Here is an 18,150-nt window from a genome sequence, read left to right on the forward strand (position 1 = left end):
AGGAACCGCAGAAAGAGGGGGAAGGAACTCGAGTTTTGAAATGTTAAAATGATTGTAAAATTATTGAAATGTATAAAACTGGAAATCATAAAAAAGTAAACCTAATATAATGAGATTTCCCAGCTAAAGCACCTCTCATTGAGTTTGTATGCATACTTAAGGTACAAAGGAAAGAGGCTTGTTTGTATTTTGGGAATGATTTGTGTTCTTATGTAGCTGCATGGTTTTGTATATTCTTGATGGCCCATGATCACATCATAAAGTAGTTGTGTTCTGTGCTATAAATCAGGAGCTGTTTCTTTTTGTTTTCCAATGTATTTCTTATCCATTAAAAAAATGGTATGGCAGCAGCAAATTTTTATTCTGAAAGTGTGACCCAGAGAAAAAAGTTGGTCTAATAAGGGTACTGACTTAAAGTAGTTTTTTGAAGTATTTTGACACAGTGGTTTTTTACAAGCACATAGTAGCTTTGCAGTTGGAATCTAAGAAGTTTTAGAAATAAAGGAGTTTAAAAATTAGTTTGTCTGCAGGTCTCACCTATTTCTTTTTTCCACTTCAGCTACAAGTTCATCTGTTGAGAACTGGCCTCTCACCACCATGATCAAGTTCTTGATAACATCTTCAGAACAATCCACATCTAGAAGCCCTCCAACCACGGCTGGAATACGACTTGGGTTTACCTAGAACAAGTCATTATTTTTAGTTTCAGGCCTCACCAAAAAATGTCCAAGCTATTGCTATACAGACACATTGGTAAACTGCAGATTGCAACCAATTCAAAACCATCATTAAATAAAAAGCCATCTGTAGCTATGCTTAAAATTTCATATTGAGTATCCTCTGATTACTTCCCGATCACATTTTCTGCTGGATGTCTAAGGTAAGGATCTGCTGTCACTGACATCAAAAGCATGATCTTAAAAGTTATGAATCAAATTACCGCATGTGTAGATACATTACCTTCTGAACATAGATCTCAATGTATTTCTGCAAGTTGTTACGGTACAAATAGAGAACCAGGTCATGGACGAAGTCAAATCTGTCACAGACGATTATCAGGGGAAGCTGGTCTGTGAGCTTAGCTTCCTGTACAAACAGAGAGGAGCAATTACAACAACATACCATTATGAGAAAGAGAGCAACAATAAAGTACAAGCAAGAACAAAAGTCTAAGAGAGAAAAACTTGAATGGAAACCTGGTTAATTACAAAAGAACCCAGCTCAATACTGTGGAACATGGACTACTTATGTGACACAGGCAAACAACATGGTTGCGCTTCTCTTTCCAGAAATTACACATTTCCTCTGCAATAGATTACCAAGGGCCACTATGTGCATTTATCGTCAATGGAATGGAAAGGTGTAGCCCTCTTCAGTGCAGAAGGGCATTTCTATCAGTTCAGTAATGTCAGATGTCAGTGGTGGTTGCTCGTGAGTAACCAGGCAGGACTCCAACCTGTCTTTTACAGGCTTTATTTTGGTGCAAAAACTATTTACAGTGCAGAACCATCAGTTCATGTCTGCCTCAATCGCTAGCAGAATCCAGGAGTGGTTCTTTCCGGGTCCTCCCCCAACATAAGAACTTAGTAACCCCCAGCCATTTCCTTCCTTTTCTGCGTTTTACTCCTCTGCGCAAGAGGCATGTTTCCCTCCTGGCCAACTTGGCCAGGAGCGGTTCTGAGGCTCCCTGCAGCATCCTCTAGCCCTTTCCCCTCCTTTACCCCAGAGGTGTGGCTTCGCCCACCCTCAGACTGACGAGGTGCGGCGCTGGGGCTCACAGCAGCATCCTCTGGTCCCTTCCCCTCTGCCCCACTAGAGGTGTGGCTTTCCCCACCGCAGGAAGAGGAACTGCTTCGCAAGATTTTCTTAGCCTCCCTGTATTCCAACGGCCTCTCTGCCTCCCTTCCCTTTTCCGATAGCAGTCCCCTGACAAGTAAGCAACACCCATTGTGTGTAGGCTCTCTTTTTTTATCGATCTCTTCAGTCCCTCTCCGAACTCTGCCTATCTTAACTCTGGGATGCATGTCCCCTTATCTCTGTTCTATCACAGGCCTAAAGCCTTGTCTCTACTAACATCTCACACTACGTTCTAAAGCAGTCTTCCGATTATCAGAGGTCTCTCTGCTCATATTATTTGCTCCTCAACTCATGAAAGGAGAGTGGGGAGCTTTCCACAAGAGCGCTTCAGACAATATTTCCCTCTAGTCCAGCATCTGGTTTTCCCACAGCAACAAACAAGCTGCCTGTGAGGAGCTCACAACCAAGAAGAAAGGTCAGCAGCCCTCTCCTGCTAGCGTTCTCTCAGCATACTGTATTCAGGACTGGAGGCAAGATATACTGTATTTACTCGAGTCTAATGCGCCATCGAATCTCATGCGCACCTCAATTTTCAAAACCTTGAAACCAAATAAAGTATTTGCTGGTGAATGCAAATGAGACATTGAATCTCATGCGCACCTTGATTTTTGCAACGTAATTTCACCAAAAAAAGGTAAGCATTAGATTGGAGTAAATACAGGAGTCATCGTGGCTTAGTAGCCATATCCTCCACAAATGTGCCCGATCCCCTTTTAAAGCCATCTTGTGGAAGCGAATTCCAAAGGATAACTATGCACTGTGTGAAGTAGTCCTTTAGTTTTGTTTGTCTGAAATGAATTCTCCCGAATACTCAATTTACTCAATGGAGGGGAAATGTGTGTGCGTCTTATGGGGCGAATGCAGGCTTTCGCTGAAGCCTAGAGAGCGAGAGGGGTCGGTGCGCACCGACCCCTCTCGCTCTCCAGGCTTCAGGAAGCTCTGTGCAGCCCTCGGGAGCCTGGCGCGAGGTCGCGCCGGGCTCCGGAGCACTGCGTAGAGCTGCCTGCAGCCCCTGGCTTTGCGCCGGGCTCCCGAGGGCTGCGCAGAGCTGCCTGCAGCCCGGGCTTCGAGCAGCTCTGCACAAGCCTGGGGAGACCGGCGCGACTCCGCACCGGGCTCCCTAGGCTTGCGGATAGCAGGCTGTTCTGGGGAAAGCTTGGGCTTCCCCTGCGCCAGCCTCGTACCTGGGGGGGAAATAATTTTTTTTTCTTTATTCCCCCCCCCCAAAAAAAACACTAGGTGCGTCCTATGGGGCGGCGGTGCGCCCTATAGGGCAAAAAATACAGTAATAGGATGACCTCAGGTTATATTATGAGAGATCACCAATGTGGTATTAAAGTAGAAAACCCAAGAGGGCAGTAAAAATAGAATTAAGGACTAAATCATCATCATCATCGTCGTCGTCGTTATCCCACCCTTCTTCCCAGGGCAGGAAAGAAACATAAAAAGTTAACACAATTTAAAATAAAACAAGCATATTGAAAAACAAGGGTGACACAGAAAAAAGTCTAAACAGACATTTAAAGTACCACCACTCAGTTTGGTACTGTGGGTGTTTTACCTTCAGAAAGTTCTTCACCCGTTCTGGATTGTAACAATTGCTTTCTCGGCAGATTCTTTCTACCTCTTTGATTTGGCCAGTCTTGCAAGCTGCCTGGATATACTTAAAGTGGACATCTGGGTCTTGACTGAAGTTCACAATAGAGCCCAGGAAATAAAACAGCCCTAGAGAGACAGGTTTAAGTGGTTGGGGGGGTGTCCACATTGGGGTGGAGGGGAAGAGAGAAAAGAAAGGCACCTCTACAAGCATCAAATATAAACAGCTTCAACAAGGCATGGTTCAAAAAACCAGTGTTTGAAGACAAAGGACCGGTAGCCCAACAAATTATGATCCAATAGCCAGTAATGGAAATGGCCTTAATCCATGCTTTAAAATTAGGAAGCATTTTCAGCATTGCATTCCTAACTCAGACATATAAACAATTCACTTGATTAAATTCTTTTAGCAACTTCTAGAAATAAGTATTGGTTTTCTTATTTCCTCCCCTCATTCTAGCATCTTTAATAGTACTCCTTCCATGATTGGTTAAATTTCCATTTCTTACAAATCCTGCGAAAAAAATCAATCAATTAATACACTAGTCAGGTCAGGATTAACTCTTTGCAGCCAATGACCATTACAATATGGGGAGATAATCAGTCCAATAAGACAGGGCTAAACCCTGTGAATACAGAATTTAAAATATTTATTTAGTTCAAGACTACCCATAACATTCCACACTAATATGATTTTAAAATGCCTCTTTTATCTTTTTTGCAGCAATGCAAATAAAGCTACCCTATATCTTAAAACTATCTGTTTGGCCTTCTAGGAAAGTCTGAAAGGGAAGTATGAACTTAGCCCTTGGTAAATTATATAAAACACAGTATAAGATACAGTGTACAACATCTTCAATATGGCCTGCTCTACATACATAAAAATGTGACTTTACTGATCTATTAGAAAACCTACTAGCTAAATATTCAGTAGGCATGTTTGGGAATCTAAGCTGTTTAAAAGATTTGCTAGCCATTATTTCAGGCAAATATTTTAAGAATTAGAAACTACCTTTTAAGACAGGACTTGTAAGCTCCTTGTTGCTTGCAAACTGCTTAATAGAGCCCCATCCCTTTTAATATTAGAACTACCAATGTAGACATGGCTTTAGGCTGCACTGTAATAGTTACAGTAAAAAATCTGCTGGGTAAGTAAAGTATTACTTTTACTACCTCTCAACTATACAAATTTACTTATACGCATGCCTATTTTGCACAGTGTATTCTACTTTTTGCTCTTCTCCATTAGTAGAAGATTTCCAGTGCCTTGCCCTCAACCTCAGCCATGGTTTTGGCTTTGACAACATTGCTAGGCACTGCTACCCTCTCACAGGGGCCAGAAACGTGTAAAAAAATGCATTCTTGCATTCTGTTGTTTTCAGTGCTTCTATAAAAACAGCCTCCCACCTCCATTATCTGACATTCCGCAGTCCTCGGTAAAACAAGTTCAAGGTGAGCGAGCACTATTTGCTGCTTCCGAGGCTTACCTTCGTAACTTTTAAAGGATTCAAACAGCTCCACAAGAGACTGGGTGCCCAGCTGCTCGTGGTATTTAGACGCCACTTGCACACAGAGCTGTAGGTTTTGTCGGATGTTGGCGGACAGCATAGCACGTAGGCACTCAACAGAATCTTCAACTGACAGAGAGCCAAAGAAGTTCACAAGCCACTAAGGAAAGAAGAAGCAAATAATTCAGCAGGTTCGCACCATGAAATGAATGGAGACTGTATCGTGAGTTTCAATTATCTACCAATCTAAGGGAAGCAGAAAGGTGTATTAAAGCACTGAGGTCCATTATCATGTTTTGGTTGTTTTAGGAGAGCCAAGGTAGGCATGGAGGGCAGGGGAGAAGCCTTCTTTTGATCCCTTCGTTTTATCCTCACAACCACCCTGTAGAGTACATTAGGTTGAGTGTGTAGCGCCAAGTCATCAGCAAGCTTTATAGCCAACTAAGGATTTGAACCTGGGTCTCCCCAGTCCTGACCCAGCATATAAGCATTATACCACCCTGGCTTGCCTAGAAGCAAAAAGGGGAGGTCTGAAGAGTCTGTAGGAAAGGAAGCAACCAACTAACCAAAGAACACAAAGGAGAACAGTGCAGAAGGGAGCATGAACCCTAACTGGTTAATGTTCGGCTGCACATTATCTTACCTCCGGGTTCAAAAGATGGGTATGAACAACAGCTCGCTTGATGTCGTAAAGATCAGTGTAGTGTTCCAATGCTCTCTGTAACAAGCCTGCCTTTTCACAAAGTTGGGCAATGTGGGCACGGTCATAATGTGTGAACATCTGGTTTCCCAGGATAGCATCTGCAACCTAGGGATTAGCAACAGTGCAAGTCAATTTATAAAAAGAGGAATAGGGGACTTAGTGCTCTAAAAACCCTTGTAGGTTCTACATGAAATATATGGGTAGATTGTTACACAGAGCTGTCCTTGGCAAAATAACAACTGCCTCAGTCAAGAAGGAATGAGAAAGGTAGGCTTCAAAAATCACCACCACAAAACCCATCCAACCCAGGAGAGTTTACCTGTGGAGCATGAATGAGGTTCATCTCAAGCAGACGAGTCTGGAGGTGGCCTTCGGCCGGACGGTTATTTTTCAAGGCATCCAACAAAAAGGAGGTACACTGCTGAATCAAACTGTTCTCCATGAATACATCAACAATCTACAGTGTAGGAATCAAACAAATGACCATCAGACACGTAAACTGCTGCCTAAGTGTGCTACAAAACTTATTTTATTTTATGCATGCAAATACATTGTTCCAATTAGTTGTAGGTCTAAAAAATAAACAAATCTTTAATTCACCAAATACAGACTTTAAGCTCCCAACGTTTCCAAACAACAACGTAGGAACATAGCTGAATTCAATGTTTCCAAAAAAACATTTATTCCACTTCATGTCCAGGTGCCCATCACATATCAAGTATGTTTAATCTTGTTTCTCTTCTGAAAAACTATCGCGTAGTTTTCAAAACCAGTTTTACCCAGTTCTTTGTGTCTGTAGTTCTTGCCTAAAAGGAGTTGGTCGAAACAGAATCTCTTACATGTAAATTTGAGTTGTCACTGCCCATAGCTACTAAGGTATAATTCCTTACACTTTTGATAATTCCTTACACTGCTTTGAAACCTAGAGCTAGCAACTTTTGCAATTAGGTAAATTGATTAGTTTTCCAGAACTGCAAGACCATGAGAAAAACTGTAGACATTTAAACAAGATGGGTATTCATTTAGCTGTATTAGGACTTGAAGGGCATTTTATTCCAGCTTTATCTTCTAGAATGGCAACAGAATTGCTTACCTGATTGATGTTGGCTAGTGGCTCTTCATCCTGTACCAACATCTGAGCAAACTGAAGACCTTGATCTGGGCTGACCCTCATAACGCTCCTCAATAAGAAAATCCAATCTGGAGTATAACCAACCTAAAAGGTCAAATTTCAAGAATTAAGTAAGTTTTTCTTTAACTCAATATATTCCTGCATTTTGCTAATATATTCCAAAAGCAACTAGGCCTTAGCAAATTACACGTAGCTAAACCCAACCTCACATCTCAAGTCAGGTTTTTACTTGCTTCATATGACATTAGGGCAAGAAATTGATCAGCCCATTATTCAATGTGCAGATTCGACTGTTACAGTTGGGTTGCTGTACAACTGATGTACAACTGATATAAGATACAGCTTCTCATTTGTTGGCAGGGGATCAGTCCAAAGGGACTGTTGTTGTTGTTTCAACTTCACAATGACTTCAGTAGCTGCTAAGCTCTTCCAAACGCCATTCAATACCTAGCTTTTATTCCTTTATACAGTTTGGGATCTGGAATCACCCACTTCTACAGTGGTGCCTCGCAAGACGAAAAGAATCCGTTCTGTGATTCTCTTCGTCTAGCGGTTTTTTCGTCTTGCGAAGCAAGCCCATTGACGGATTAGCGGATTCGCGCTATTAGCGGCTTTTAGCGGCTTATCTGCTGATCGGATCAGCTGATAAGCGGCTTAGCGGCTTAGAAAAAGGGGGGAAACCCGCAGGAACTCGCAAGGCATTGTCGTCTTGCGAAGCAAGCCCATAGGAGATTCGTTTTGCGAAGCACCTCCAAAACGGAAAACTCTTTCGTCTAGCGAGTTTTCCGTCTTGCGAGGCATTCGTCTTGTGGGGCACCACTGTATTTGTCCAAAATATGAGTATTGCCTTTCAGGTACCCCAAATTTAGGGGTATCAGGCACATTACAGCCAGGGAAAAACACCTTCATTTGTGAAAACTCATCCATGGAATGCACTCCCCAGGGAGGCTCACCCAAATACAGAATCTTATCCTTTTACAACACTGCGCTTCATGTCTTTTGATCAGTTCTAAGTCCTACAGGTTATATTATTTTAATCTTAACTGAAACCCACCCTGGGAGTTCTGAAATAGAAAGGTGGGGTTTCTTAACATTTTAAATAAATGAAATTGCCAGAGATTAGCAAGACAACCATTTTAATGTGCACAGCCCATCCTAGTTCAGCCCTTTAAACTGAAAGACATCCAAGAGCCTATAGAGTTTAGGGTGCAAGTTTCATTCACCCGCAGGAAAAGCCCTGAGGTACTGAAGCTGATTTTTGCCATTTTTGTCCGCAGAATAGTCTACTGAATGCTCCACAGACCACATGACTTATGCAATTGAAACTTTACCAGGTGGGGCCGTTGCATATCACACTTCAGATATCCCGGAATGTTCCAAGACTTATTCTTATCTCGGTAAAGATAAAATTTAACTGTGCATTGAAAAAGCTTCTGGCTTGCAAAGGTGTGCATTACACAATCACATACTTTTCAGAGGGGGGAAAAAAGATAGTTACCTTTTTGGCATAAAGAACTATTTTCTGGAATTGACCAGTTTCTGCAAAACACTGAATTACTTTGTTTGGTACATTCGCACGGAGATAAACACTGAGGGCAAGGGTTGGGTCAGCAGCCTTCACCAAGTCTCCTAGCTCCTCAGAGCATTCCAGCTGAAACAGAAACAACATTTCAGAATCAACACCAGATCCAAGTGTTAAGCTGCAATTTGTTTGCTGGCACCGAACGTAAGACTGCAATAGAACCAGCATTTCAAAGCTATTAACACCACACCCAGCTCAGCAAACGCTGCCACCCACCCCTGCTTATGGCAAGCAAATGTAGCTGCTACTGTTTGAAGATATAGGGTATGCCTGTCTGGATCTCAGCGATTTACCTCACTGTTTAGGAAGAAAACTCTGTGTGAATTATAGAAGTGCAGCCCAAAACTCTTTTTCAAATTAATATTTTAGTGGTGTCTTTGGTTACATCAACACAACAGAGCGAACTAAAATAAAACCGGGAAGGGGGTCAGAGGAGTGGCTCGGTGCTCAGAGTTTTGCTCATTTTCAATTTAAATGGATATCATAAAATACCTTGACAAGTATTAAATTTTCGCAATCTACAGTATGTACCTAGCTCATGTATGGTCCATTGGTGGATTTCTTGGGACTATATTTTCCCAGTACTGAAAAATTGTGTATTTGGGCATGCCTAATCCATTTTCACTGCTCTAGGGTAAGCGTCTACACAACAGGGAGATTTCCCATCAATGTCATTTTGCCTGTAGTTAGAGCAAAAAGCCAGCAGACCTCTCAGTTGGATGTAGGTGGGTAATCAACAAAACACACTGTTGTCACTAACAAGGCTTTATACTACTTGGGTAAGCGTGCCTAAATAGGAATGCTAGTTAATTTCAGCACAGGCAACAGAACGACGACTGTTTAAAGCAGACCACAGCATAATAAATTTTTGAAGAGGTCCCCTGTTTTACCTTGTCTTCTTTTAGCCATTTTTCTAAAAGCTGCTTGCGGCCTTGCTGAAGAACAGGACGGCAGAGTTCCAGAGACTCAAATTTATTGAGCTGGCCTTGATCGAGGAGGATCCCGAAGTACTGGAGCAAGGGAGAGGCCTGCCCAGGCTGCGCTGGTACACTCTGGAACTTTCGGATGGTATCACTTGTGCGCAAGATTCCCTGAACATTGAAACATGATTCTATTAAAAAGTCTCCCTTAAGGGAAAATCCAAGGCAGAGGGAGCTTGCTCAGCTTGCCAGCTGAGAATTCCCAAGACCAGGGTGGATTGGATTTAAACCAAATCAATTTACCGTATTTTTCGCTTCATTGGACGCACCGGACCATAGGAGGGGGAGAACAGGGAAATTTTTTTTTCTCTTGTTCTCCCCCTCTAAAACAAGGTGCGTTCAAGGTACATTCACCAGAGCTTGTGGGGCTGGCGGTGGGGGGAAGCGCTGCTTTCCCCCACCGCCAGCCTCAAAGATCCCTGAAGCCTTTGGAGCGCAGCGCCCGCTGCCCTGCAGAGGTTTGCGCGCAGCCGTCCCCAAGCTAGAGCAGCGAGACGGAGCCCTCCGTCTCGCTGTTCTGGCTTGGGAACAGCCTTGCTAGCTTCTGCAGGACAGCGGGGTGAAGGCACCCCGCTGCCCTGCAGAGGCTGTGCGCGCAGCCGTCCCCAAGCTAGAGCAGCGAGACGGAGCGCTCCGCAGTGCTCCGTCTTCCTGTTCTAGCTTTGGGCTTAGCGGCGCAGCCTGCATTCGCTCTATAGGACGCACACACATTTCCCCTTAATTTTTGGAAGGGGAAATGTGCGTCCTATAGAACGAAAAATACGGTAAATCACTAGTCAGTAAGACTTGATTTAATCTTTTTTTTACAGAAAGACTCATTCTTGCTGGTATAATCTTAATATTTACAAACAAATGAAGGTTTTATTTTTGGAATAATACATTTTCAGAGTAGCTTTTTACCGTTATATCAAAAATTACTGATTTGGTTATAATATTAGAAATACATAGACAGATAATTATGAAATTATGGTGAGGTTTAATAAATTAAATGTTTATATTTTAACTAAAAAAGTAAGATTTATAGCATAGGTGTTTGTTAACTGATGTTTGTTAACTGATGTGGTTAAACAATGCTTTTTTTTATAAAAAAAAACCTTAGACTGAGTTTTAGCACACATGAAAAACTTAAAACAAATCCTTATTTCCTGATGAATAGCCTTTGGACTATAATGTAACTTAAATAGAATAGAAAGATTTATTCCTTCAAAAGCATTTTATTTTAAAAATCAGATTTAAATTTTAAAAAATCTGATTTAAATGAAAAACATCTGTGGGCTTTTTTTAAAAAAAATAAATCATTGACTTTTATCCACTCTGCCCAACACCAACGTAAAAATGCTGCTAGATCTAGGTCTGTCATCACATTTTCCACAAGTGAAGAATCAGGACAATAGCCTTCTCCTAACCAACCCCTGACAGTGACTCCACGATTACCTGATTTAGGGCTGCAATCCTAAGCAAGAATTCAATGGGACAACCAGTTCATAGCTCTGGTCAACAATACCCACCATGGATTTTACATATACTTATTATGGTAAGGTAAACTGCTGCACCTCACTTACGTCATGTGCATTCATTTCAATGGGTCTACTCTGATTACAACTTAGTTTAATGCTGCCCCTATCTTTATAATCGTATTTGTCTCCCTCGCGGAAGACAGAACCAATGCTCTCGTACAACTTGGGATTGCCTGTTGCTTCAAACAAAGGTTAAAGGCTACAAAATTTGTTTGGAGTGCACCCCCGAACCCCTCAGTCAAAAAATAATTTTTAAAAAGATGCTTACCTTTGGTGCAGATGCCGCCACTTTAGCCGCTTCTGCATAATTTCCCTGTGCAAAAAGTGTATTAAATTTCCTGGCAAAGAGTTCTTCCGCCCCAGCTAAGTTACTCCTGATCGCCATTCGCAGACCCAAATCAGGATTCTGGAGAACATTGGTGGCGTAATTTACAATGTTATCTTCCTCCACACAAACAGAGAGTACCTGTAAGAGAAAGAGAGTCAGTGAGTGCACAGTAAAGTCTAAAAAAAGGACAAGGCACACTCTACTGTATAAAAGGAGCACGACAGATCTGGAGGGAAAGTGACAAACATTCAAAAATTTCACTTTATAATATTATAAATAAGACTAGGTACCACCAGGCCAGGGACGCAGGTGGCGCTGTGGTCTAAACCACTGAGTCACTTGGGCTTGCCGATCAGAAGGTCGGCGGTTTGAATCCCTGCAACGGGGTGAGCTCCCGTTGCTCGGTCCCAGCTCCTGCCAACCTAGCAGTTTGAAAGCATGCCAAAAAGTGCAAGTAGATAAGTAGGTACCACTCCGGCGGGAAGGTAAACGGTGTTTCCGTGCGCTGCTCTGGTTTTGGTGCTCTGTTGCACCAGAAGCAGCTTAGTCATGCTGGCCACATGACCCGGAAAAACTGTCTGCGGACAAACGCTGGCTCCCTCAGCCTGTAAAGCAAGATGAACGTCACAACCCCAGAGTCGTCTGCAACTGGACTTAACTGTCAGGCATCCTTTACCTTTTTTTACCACCAGGCCAACTGCTCCCAGTTAGGTACAGGATACAATACTGTTCACCACTGTTCTACTTTAAGATTCTCATTTTTTTTCTTTCTTTTTTACAAAGCCTTCCTTACTGACTGCTCAGTTGTCATTTCAACAGCTTTACTGCTTACATTAGAACTTCTGCTGGAGAAATCTATTCTATCAGTCCTCTTATCTGTGCTTGATGCAGTGTTTTATCAGTTATCATAGAGGAAATACCACGTTAATCTCAAGAGTGATTTGATTTGTTAACAAGAGAGGTTAGCATACGTGTGCATGCATTGACACCTCCAATGCAGGCTGTAATCTGGATCATTAGAGAATGCATGCTTGGGAACGTGAGGTCTCACTTCAGGACATTAAACGGCATCTCTTTCACCGTTTTGAACCAATGAGCTGAAATCCCTAAGCGTCAGTGCAGAGCCCAGCAAAATGGTGACTTAAGGAAAGCCGCCACCTGGATCTGATAAAGCAGTCAGGATTCAGAGCCTAAATGACAGCATTACAGTAAGCAGACACTGAAGTGATGGATAATCTACAGCTGAGAAGTTTCATGCATCAATCTTCTTGTTTAGTCATTTAGTCGTGTCCGACTCTCCGTGACCCCATGGACCAGAGCACGCCAGGCACTCCTGTCTTCCACTGCCACCCGCAGTTTGGTCAAACTCATGCTGGTAGCTTCGAGAACACTGTCCAACCACCTTGTCCTTCGTCGTCCCCTTCTCCTTGTGCTCTCAATCTTTCCCAACATCAGGGTCTTTTCCAGGGAGTCTTCTCTCCTCATGAGGTAGCCAAATTATTGGAGCCTCAGCTACAGGATCTGTCCTTCAAGTGAGCACTCAGGGCTGATTTCCTTTGTCGTGGCGAAGGGGTTTGAATAACTAAGAAGCTATGAGCCATGCCGTGCAGGGCCACCCAAGATGGACAGGTCATAGTGGAGAGTTTTGACTTAACGTGATCCACCTGGAGCAGGAACCGGCAAGCCACTCCAGTATCCCTGCCAAGAAAACTTCATGCACAAAAACAATAGGCATCATTCTTACCTGTCCTTTTTTATTTACACCAATAATTCCTGAGGTAGGTTCATGAGGTGCAGTTACAAAGATAGTGTCTGCACTAATACGGTTCATGTAGATGCACACTCCAGATTCCAAGTCGTACATATGAATATATCCATATTTTGTGATCAGATAGATAACACCATGCTTTGTTCCAATCTACCAAATATACAAGAAAGAGACAAGGTTAAACAGGACAGTTCAGAAGTTATTCACTAGTTCATGGGTAGGCAAACTAAGGCCCGGGGGCCGGATTCAACCCAATCACCTTCTAAATCAGCATGTTTTTACATGAGTAGAATGTGTCCTTTTATTTAAAATGCATCTCTGGGTTATTTGTGGGGCATAGGAATTCGTTCATCCCCCCCCCCAAAAAATATATATAGTCCAGCCCCCCACAAGGTCTGAGGGACAGTGGAGTGGCCCCCTACTGAAAAAGTTTGCTGACCCCTGCACTAGTTAACTTAAGCTTCTTCCTAGCACAGCAGCAAAAACTCAATTTATTGTGCATGTGGATTATTTCATACTTGTTAACAGCTACGGCTATTTTTTAGACTGGGGAGCTGAGCATTTATGTCACTACAAGTCAATCACTAGTTCAGCTGTGAAACTGAAGCACTTAAGACCTTGGGCAAGCCGCTATGGCTGCAAGAAGCTCAGATCCAGATTTCAGTTTCAAGGAAGTTCCACTCTAGGTGCAACTCTAAGTGCTTGTGTATATTCAGCAATTTTGAACAGCGGGCCTCCACCCCTCCTCCACCATTCTGTCATAAACAGATTAGGCTAAGCCGCCTTTAAGTTTAAGACTGACTTGCTTTATAGGACTACAGTATCCAATCCAGCCTAGTTACATGTTTGTTTAGATCCTGGTCTAGCAGTGATATAAACTCAGACAAATTGCATTAAACATTGGCCTCGCTCAATTCTGTATCATTTAAACCAACTGTACACACTGATATGGTAATTTGGAGAGTTGTATTCAATTGTGTCTGGATACAGCTCCAGCTGACAGCTGCCTAAGAGTTACCAACTGGCATTGCCATCAGAGTGGGAGTAAACAGCATCCTTGCACCTGTTCATCATGCCTGGATACAGCTCCATTCAAGAGCCCCTGCTATGTATAGGAGACTGAATGATCTTGAATACAGTGGTGCCCCGCAAGACGAATGCCTCGCAAGACGGAAAACCCGCTAGACGAAAGGGTTTTCCATTTTTCGATGCGCTTCGCAGGACGAATTTCCCTATGGGCTTGCTTCGCAAAACGAAAATGTCTTGCGAGTCTTGAGATTTTTTTTCGCTTCCCCCCCTTTTTCTAAGCCGCTAAGCCTTTAATAGCCTTTTAGCAGCTAAGCCTTGAATAGCCGCTAAACCGCTAATAGCACTAATCCGCTAATAGGGTTGCTTCGCAAGACGAAAAAACCGCTAGACGAAGATACTCGCGGAACGGATTAATTTCGTCTTGCGAGGCACCACTGTACACACACACAACTAATCTTTTGCAAGGCACCTTGGGAGGGCTTCACCCTGAAAGGCAGCATGTAAGCGTTTGGAACAAAGTTCATATTTTTCTGACACAACAGTTGTTTATGGGCTAAAAAGGGCATGCAATACTACCGCTGCACTTGATATGCTTCGGCCATGCCACCGGAAGTCTTAAACACACTCCTCAATTCATTACCTGCATTGCCACTGGGAAATCCGTTTGAGCCTCTGGAGGGAAAAAGACATCAACAGCTTTCTTGACAAAGGGCTGGTTTCCAGCAGCAGGTTGACCCACTTCAATTATATGCAGCTGCGGAAACACCACAGGGTTATAAATCAATTGTTTAGTTGAAAGGAGAAAAGCTCACTCAAATCAGGTGTTCCTCAGAATGGAAAACTGTTAAAAATAATGGTATGGATTTTTCTTAAAGCGTTCTCCATTCTTCACAAAGTTTAAATGTTCTATAGCAGGGGTGTCTGATATGTCAATGTCAGTCACGACCTACCGCTCGATCGCGGGGTGTCCCTGGTCGATCCTGGTCCCGGGACCCCGACTGAGCACCCCCCCCAAAAAAAGCTCATCCTCCCCCCCCAAAAAAGCTCAACAACTCTGGTCAATCCAATGGGAAGATCACTGCTAGGTTTTTTTATAGTGGGAGTAGATCGCAGTTTCTTGGAAGTTGGATGTGCCTGTTCTATAATATTGGCTCTACAGCCCAAATTAAGGCTATGTTGACTGGCACTTTGAGACTGCAATTCAAAATGGTCTATTTTGGTGAGACACCTTAAAGCAGAAAAACATGTTGCACACCAGAAGTTTTGGACTACAACTCCCATCAGCCTCAGCCAGCATTGCCAATGGCCAAGGATCATAAGAGTCCAGCAACAACTGGATGGCACCACATCGACTACTCATGCCTTAAAGAGAGGTGCAGTATCAGCATCAAGTGTTCCATCCTAAACCCTGAAGCGCAGCTAAGATCTCTTGATTTTTCACAAGGACTTGCACAAACTACACTGGTGCAAGCTCTTACTACAGAGGGGTTGAGGAACTTCATTTAAATGGTTTATCGTCTTGGATCTTATGCCCCAAAGCAGCTGTAAGCAACAAAGACAATGATCAAGTATAAAAGGCTTTTACCTTGCCTCCTGCAGGGCTTCGCACAGCAAAACAGAAGAGGGTGGAAGGCTTGGCATTGCCTTCTATTTTGAATTCTGCAAAGGCTGCGGCATGTCCCTCTATTGGCTGGGAAACTTTTCGATCCACTGAGTACAGCTGCATGGCACCAACCACACGATTTTGCTAATGGAGCAAGCATCACAGTCGTTAAATGTACAGCAAGCACTTAAGAGCCTGAAGTGTCAAGATCCTTAATCCATTTAGAGCCTCTTATCCTGCGCCTCCCCATCAAGAGATTCCAACCACTAATTCAACAGAACATAATCATCCCCATGTCACAGCTTTCAAGTTCACTGTATGTTCAGTAGTTCTGCTTTCCAGCTCAGCTGTCACAAAAATGTTTTGGCTTCTAGTCTCCCAATTTCTACAGTCCACAAGCTTCAATGCATGCTTTTGTACCCTCTGCACTCCATAGCTTTCCTTACCTGGGCAGAGATTCCTATCAGGAGCAGCCACTTCTGATTTTCATCAGTTCTGTAATTGATGATTTGGCAGCCTGCAAGACTGGCGTGCCTGTCAAACATCTTTTGGGGCAGAGAGTCTCCTTCCATACTCCAGTGATAAACTGCAGTCTCTGTCACTAAGGCAACGGTATTCACAGAAATCCATTTCCAGAAGATCACTTCCTCTGCCATCGTGTGTGCTTTCATTTTGCTTTTCATCTCAATGTTAAAGATCTGGAGTGTTTTCCCCGCTGGCATACAAGACAGAAAGACAAAGAGAATCATAGCCCTCCAAAAATGTTAAGCAATAGCTATCCCTACTCCAACACAATCTTTTTTGTAGAAAGACGTTTGGAAATATCCAAAGTCAAAGGCCTCAGCTACACATGCAGCAGAATGAGGTGCTTAAAAAACTGGGCAGCGCAACTTCAGACAACAATTGGGAGGAAACCGTATTTTTGTAAGCTCTCCTACCTTTAGCTGAAGTGGCACAGTTCATTTTACCACTTTGTAGCACCGCATGTGTGGATCCAGCATAATTTAGAACATTGCAAGTAGAGGATGAAGGATCATTGACACCAAACTCTGACAATAACGAAGTAGAAATTTACCCAATCCCATATATTTCAGTGCCCGTAAGAGGCAGTGATGACTACCAACTTGGACGGCTTTAAAAGAGGATTAGACAAATCCACATAGAATGACAATAACAATGGCTACTAGCCACAGGGGCTGTTTTACCTCCACTGTTGGAGGCAGCATGCCTCTGAATACTAGTGGCTGGAAACTGAAGGAGGGAAAAGTGCTGTTGTGCTCAGGCCCTGCTTTTGGACATTGCATAGGCATCATCCTGGCCACCTGTGAGAACAGGGTGCTGACCAGATAGGCCACTGGCCTGATGCAGCAGGTTCTTATGTTCAGTCTGGCCATAAGTTTATCAAATGCTTATTTTTTTAGCGCTAAGCCTTGTGCTAACTTGTTTAGAATTCAAGGAAAGTGTAGGATCCCCATGTAGAACGCAAAACGTGTCTGGTAATATCTGCACTTCACTTCCAGTCTTTCAAGACAAAGCCTCATTAGGAAAGTTGGGTGAGAGAGAAAGTAGGTAGGAATATTGAAGTTTATGGTATAGTGGCAAATGAGGAAGCCAGGAGATGAACTCTTCAAACATTCTCCTTCAACATTTTGCCTCAAAATCCCAAGTTTTTGGGGGGCAAAATCCCCCCTCTCAAAAGTAAAGGTATATTTCAGAATAGGCAGCATATTAAAAAAGACATTTTTCAATACTGCTCAAAACAAGATCCTTATTCTTAGGATGCCAACTGTCCTACTTTTCAACCCATCGTCATTACTGAGTAACACACCAGTGTGAACCTAACTGGCTTAACACCATAAACAATGCTGTTATGTGCAATTTTCTGTTCCTTGAGAGGGGTAGCATTGTGTCATCTGTAAGACATTAGAAACCCAGCAGGTAAGGCAACCAAAAATGGAAATATAACCTTTCTTCAAAACTCACTGAATTTCCTAAAGATGCAACCCTTGACTCTAGGCTTCCAACGAAGCAGAAGTCAATATTTAATAGATAGGATTTTGAGAAGCAGACGTTAAGCGACGCTATTCCCATCAGATGAAGGTCTGCTTGGTGGGGGGGTTAATTGCTTAATATCTGTTTTCTTAAAAGCATAATCTAAAAGGTATTTGAAAACTGGCTTGTTCTACAGTTTACTGCTGTCGTAAGCTAAAAATCTCCAGAAGCTTTTGAGCCTTGCGTTACTGGCAAACGTACAATGTCACTGAAAGTTACTAACCAGATCCTTGATCTTTCTTTTTTTAAAAAAATCAACTTTCAGGGTGCACAGTGTTATTGGTGGGTGTCAAGCAGTATGACACTACTGGCACTAGAGCAGATCAGTGTCCAGTAGTCCAAGCAGAGAATTCTCAATTGGACATCTCCTCATATATTACCTGGAAGCATCTGTGTCAAGAGTAAGGAGATTTGCGTATATCACACAAACACACAATTCCTTCCCCAAATTGCCATTTCTTTGCAGATCTAGAATGTTATTGAGATCGGCAAAGA

The 18,150-nt window shown here is 42.9% G+C and overlaps 1 protein-coding gene across 4 annotated transcripts in view; it reads right to left on the minus strand.

Annotated features, from left to right (window-relative positions):
* LOC310695073 (clathrin heavy chain 1-like) overlaps window positions 1-18,150 on the minus strand; it is a 61,298-nt gene that overhangs the window by 26,610 nt on the left and 16,538 nt on the right. For all 4 annotated transcript variants that reach the window (XM_083478990.1, XM_083478992.1, XM_083478989.1 and 1 more), the window contains exons 3-16: window positions 16,050-16,318; window positions 15,586-15,747; window positions 14,641-14,754; window positions 12,948-13,121; window positions 11,144-11,341; window positions 9,269-9,469; window positions 8,295-8,447; window positions 6,758-6,880; window positions 5,984-6,121; window positions 5,605-5,769; window positions 4,941-5,121; window positions 3,419-3,582; window positions 961-1,086; window positions 538-680 (exon numbers count right to left, since the gene is read on the minus strand). In XM_083478990.1, coding sequence (XP_083335116.1) covers window positions 538-680; window positions 961-1,086; window positions 3,419-3,582; window positions 4,941-5,121; window positions 5,605-5,769; window positions 5,984-6,121; window positions 6,758-6,880; window positions 8,295-8,447; window positions 9,269-9,469; window positions 11,144-11,341; window positions 12,948-13,121; window positions 14,641-14,754; window positions 15,586-15,747; window positions 16,050-16,318 — 2,311 coding nt within the window. The remainder of the gene's footprint in view (window positions 1-537; window positions 681-960; window positions 1,087-3,418; window positions 3,583-4,940; window positions 5,122-5,604; window positions 5,770-5,983; window positions 6,122-6,757; window positions 6,881-8,294; window positions 8,448-9,268; window positions 9,470-11,143; window positions 11,342-12,947; window positions 13,122-14,640; window positions 14,755-15,585; window positions 15,748-16,049; window positions 16,319-18,150) is intronic.

Source organism: Podarcis liolepis (genome assembly GCF_965112155.1).
Source record: "Podarcis liolepis genome assembly, chromosome: 15".
In the NCBI taxonomy this organism is placed as follows: Eukaryota; Metazoa; Chordata; class Lepidosauria; order Squamata; family Lacertidae; genus Podarcis; species Podarcis liolepis.